Source organism: Pterocles gutturalis, unplaced genomic scaffold, assembly GCF_000699245.1.
Source record: "Pterocles gutturalis isolate BGI_N339 unplaced genomic scaffold, ASM69924v1 scaffold52249, whole genome shotgun sequence".
Taxonomy (NCBI): Eukaryota; Metazoa; Chordata; class Aves; order Pterocliformes; family Pteroclidae; genus Pterocles; species Pterocles gutturalis.
This window is the reverse complement of record NW_010135174.1, coordinates 3643-7621: the sequence shown is the minus strand read 5'-3', so window position 1 is coordinate 7621 and position 3979 is coordinate 3643. Positions and strand designations below refer to the sequence as shown.

General features: G+C 39.7%; 1 protein-coding gene across 1 annotated transcript; it reads right to left on the bottom strand.

The window, feature by feature from the left end:
• Positions 1–222: 222 nt before the first annotated feature.
• Positions 223–3711, bottom strand: PYGO1 (pygopus family PHD finger 1). Its single transcript, XM_010081791.1, has 2 exons — positions 3622–3711; positions 223–1862 (listed from the first exon to the last, which is right to left on the bottom strand). The coding sequence occupies exon 2, from the start codon at positions 1677–1679 to the stop codon at positions 741–743; it is 939 nt and encodes a 312-aa protein (XP_010080093.1). The 5' UTR covers positions 1680–1862; positions 3622–3711; the 3' UTR covers positions 223–740.
• Between the last annotated feature and the right edge of the window lie 268 nt (positions 3712–3979).

The following is a 3979-nucleotide window of genomic DNA, read 5'->3' as shown; positions in this document are numbered from 1 at the left end:
CTTTTTCCAATTAATAATATTTTGTAGCTATTTCTACATACTGCAAGACCTAGCAAAAGTCCTCAGCGAGCAAGTATTTAATGAGAAGTTAAAAGAGATTATTTCCTTTTCAGGCAGAAAGAGTAAGAGTTAGAATGCTTCACTGTGTTACTAAGAATTAAGTCATTGATTTTTGAACAGTATGTTAACGCCTTACTTCAAAAATAGGAAAAAGCACATATGAAATCCTCTCCATTTGCCCTAAAATAAAAACTACTAGTACTGCACATTCCTCCATGTCATCTCCACTATATTGAAAGAAAGGATAACATCAGCAATGGACATTCACCCAAAAAAAAAAAAAAAAAAAAAAAAAAAGAGTACTTGCAAATATAGCACCATTAAAACCGAGCACTAAATGCTAGTGTTAGTTAACATGTCAACACTAGCAAATTAGGGGCTATTCATACAGGCACATTTTTGCCTTCAATAAAATTGTCAATGCACATCCTACTTCTGATCAGTTGACAGTTATGTTTTACAGCTTAATCACAAACAAAAAACATTCCATCCTGTAAAACATTTGCGCACATAAAACTAAGAGTACAAAAGCCAAGACGGAAGTTTATGAATGAAAACAGATTAGGAGAAAAAAGATGACAGCAACCAAACACAACTGATTGTCTGCAGAAAGTGAAGTACCCAATTTGTAACCAAATCCTCATAGCAAGTATTTCAACCACGACCACCAATTCCCGTTGTTAGCCATCCGTATTCAATGCAGGCGGTCCTGCAGTCTCTCTTGTACGCATTAACTGGACATCTTTGTCAGCCATACAGGTATCACAGCCCCACACTGCTGATGCTTCTGCGGTAAGAAGGCCGTAAGCTGACTCAGTCATGCCTGTACAGATCCGATGAAACCATTTTTGACAAGAGGCTTCACACAAGATGGCATCCTGGTCATCATTAACCTCATGTGTACAAATTCCACATGGATACACAGGTTCAGAGGATGAGTGACCATGACGACTGGGATGAAGGGGTGTTTTGCTGCTCTTTTCAGCGTTGCATCCTTCAGCAGTGCCTCGAGGCTGGCGGGACTTACTCTGAGTCCCATTTGAATGACCAGTGTTAGTGTTATCAGCACTATTAGAATGGCTATTATCCTGATTTGCCACACTGGTTCGAGTAACACTTTTTAGGTCACTGTTACCTTGACTCACAATGTCCTCTGTTCTGTGATGATGCTGATGAGCAGCAGTGTTCTGGCTGGATGCTTTGCTTGCACCTTGACTAAAGTCTTGTTTTTGTGCTGACGATTTAGTCTGGTTGTACGTGTTTGGTGGAGAAACAAAAGAATGGTTTGACTCTAGCTGAGAATTTGGGAAATTTGGATTGTTTCCAGGACCAAAGCTAGATGGCACGTCAGGGTGAGGTATCTGACCAGAATGGCCAAAGTTCTCACTAGGATTTGGTCTAAAATGCTGACCAGGCATATTGACATTTTGATTTATCTGACCACTGCTATAAGGTGGTTGATTCCCAAAACCTGGGTTATCATGTGGACCAAAGCCGAAGGAGTGGGGTCGACTAAAACCCATTCCCACAGGGTTTTGAGGAAGGGGATGTGGTTGGTTTCTGAGGGAGTAAGAACCACCATATGGTGAGGATACTCTGGGCAGCATGTGAGGTGGCATTCTGAAAGTGTTATAGCCTCCAAAGCCAGGATAACCAGGATTACTAAAATACGGATTTCCTGAAGGAAGTGGTTTATAAGACACAGTGTTATAGTTGTCATCAAATGGATTTGCAGCTACAAGGTGGTCAGAGCTTGGATTCGGCGGTGGAGCATATTCAGATGGAGGAGGAAATGATGACCCCTAAAAATATTTTAAATACAATATTTAAATTAGTTTTAGTATTTCCCTGCAAGACAGACCAACCACAAAGGTCCTGGATTATCAGCACTACTGCTAAAAGAACTGTTCAGCTGTTGCGTAAAGCTCGCCCACTGTACCCTGCCAGGCTGTCTGAAATTTCAGCACAGAGGCAAGAGAGGCATTTGGGCTCCAGATAACATGGTGATTTATAGTAATCTCATTGTTTTAAAAATTGTGCAGTTGCACAACCATGCTTCTGAAAACACTACTTGATGTATGACTTCTATTTCTTAATCTTTTACATAAGAAAAGTAATACTACAGAAGGTCATGTATTGCTTAGACACATGCACAAAATATTTCCAAATGTTGAAGAGCAGAGTTGAAGCATTTTCTTAGTTTCACTTTGAGTTCGTTTTACTGAATATACATCTCTTAGGACACCCCACTTCTATAAGGATATACAAACCTAATGTTACTATAGCCCTAGAAAAGACCTGTAGAATATAGGAATCTGCAAATAGCAACTTTCTATATTTTGTGTACCAAACAGAGCTGTCCCTTATGAGCATTCAGTGATTGTGGACAGTCTGCACAGCATGGTCAGTAGGTATAAAATACAAGGAATTCTGGTTACAGAGCATAATCAAGTGTTTAATGGAGCCCAGAGGCTGTTTAAATGTCATCGGAGTGGCTATACAATTGAATTTCATTCTAGACTAGCCTGTGGGGAGCATCTAGCTGGTTCACCCTCACGTTAACTGTGCTCACAGAAAGCATATCCTCCTAAACAGTAATAAACTAAGACTGAACAATTCTTTCTCCCCCAAAAAATTCTGCTATGCTGCAAATTTTGAACCTGGTCAGGAAAGAGAGGAAATTCATCTGCAAGCCCTCTACAGTTATCATCATTCCAGAATACGAGGAAAGCTCTGCCAAAAAAGAGGTCTGAAGCCCTTAAATTAACTGAATATTTCTCAGAGCAGGTTTCACCATGACTACTTTAAAACAAAACAAAAATTAAGAAAACAGATCCACATCTCCATGGAATCTGGATAGGCCTAGCAGCAAGTGATTGTCTGACCTACATAAATAAAATTACTCTCACTAGGCAGTACCAAATTAACAGATCCTCTCACTCAAAGCTGAATGATCACACAAAGCAAAATTCTGCACTATAGATATCTAATTGCTTTAGCTGTTTTGTATTCAGGCTTCCTTTTCTGGAAACAGAAACTGTATAGAAATGCCAAATTGCAGGGTTTCACTGGAAAGGAGCCGAACCTGCCTTACAGCTTTTGCTTCAAAATCACTTGGGGAATATGCCAAGAGTTTGGTCAAAGCATTAACAAACTGTACTGATTCATTAAGCCACAAACCTACACATATAGGAATAAAAGGAAGAAGAAAAGCAGTCTCATGGCAACTACTCATGCTGTACACATTCCTACCAATGGCTACAAAGTCACTAAAAGAAAGTCTGTCTCAGAATCAAATCCGTATGGTAACATACAAGTTGTTGCAGCCTCACTGTGCTCCTCTCTTTATAGATCTTTGGCAACCTACAGAGATTAAAATAACTTCCATGAGAATAACTAGTATTATGACAATTCAACTTCACAGTACAACTGAAATATTTCGTACATAACTGCTATTTGTGAGGGTAGACTGATATTCTGAACAATGCGAGACAGTCATACCAGCAAACAACATCCGAGTGCACTATTTATTAAGAAATAAAAAGAACTAAAGGGAATTACCTGTGTATTGGCTTTGCGCTTTTTCTTGTCAGGGCTTCCAAGCTGTACTCCTGGTCCTCCTAACCCATCCAATCCACTGTCACCACCTACAAAATTTCAACCAGTGCAATACTGCATTAGTTTTCTTACACACTGTATTTCAAGTTTGCTTCTATCTGTCATAGCTACAGGTACCTGTTACAAATACTGAACTGGCATTAATTCTGGTGCCTTACATTGCAAGTCCTCAGGGAGCAAACATCTGGAAGTCAGCATACCTCGTATACAGCCATCCTACACTTACCACTTTAATGTCCAATTCCTGCTCATCACAGGTGGAAGAAATATTTTCATTCATGTTTATTTGTCCCGTAGTTCT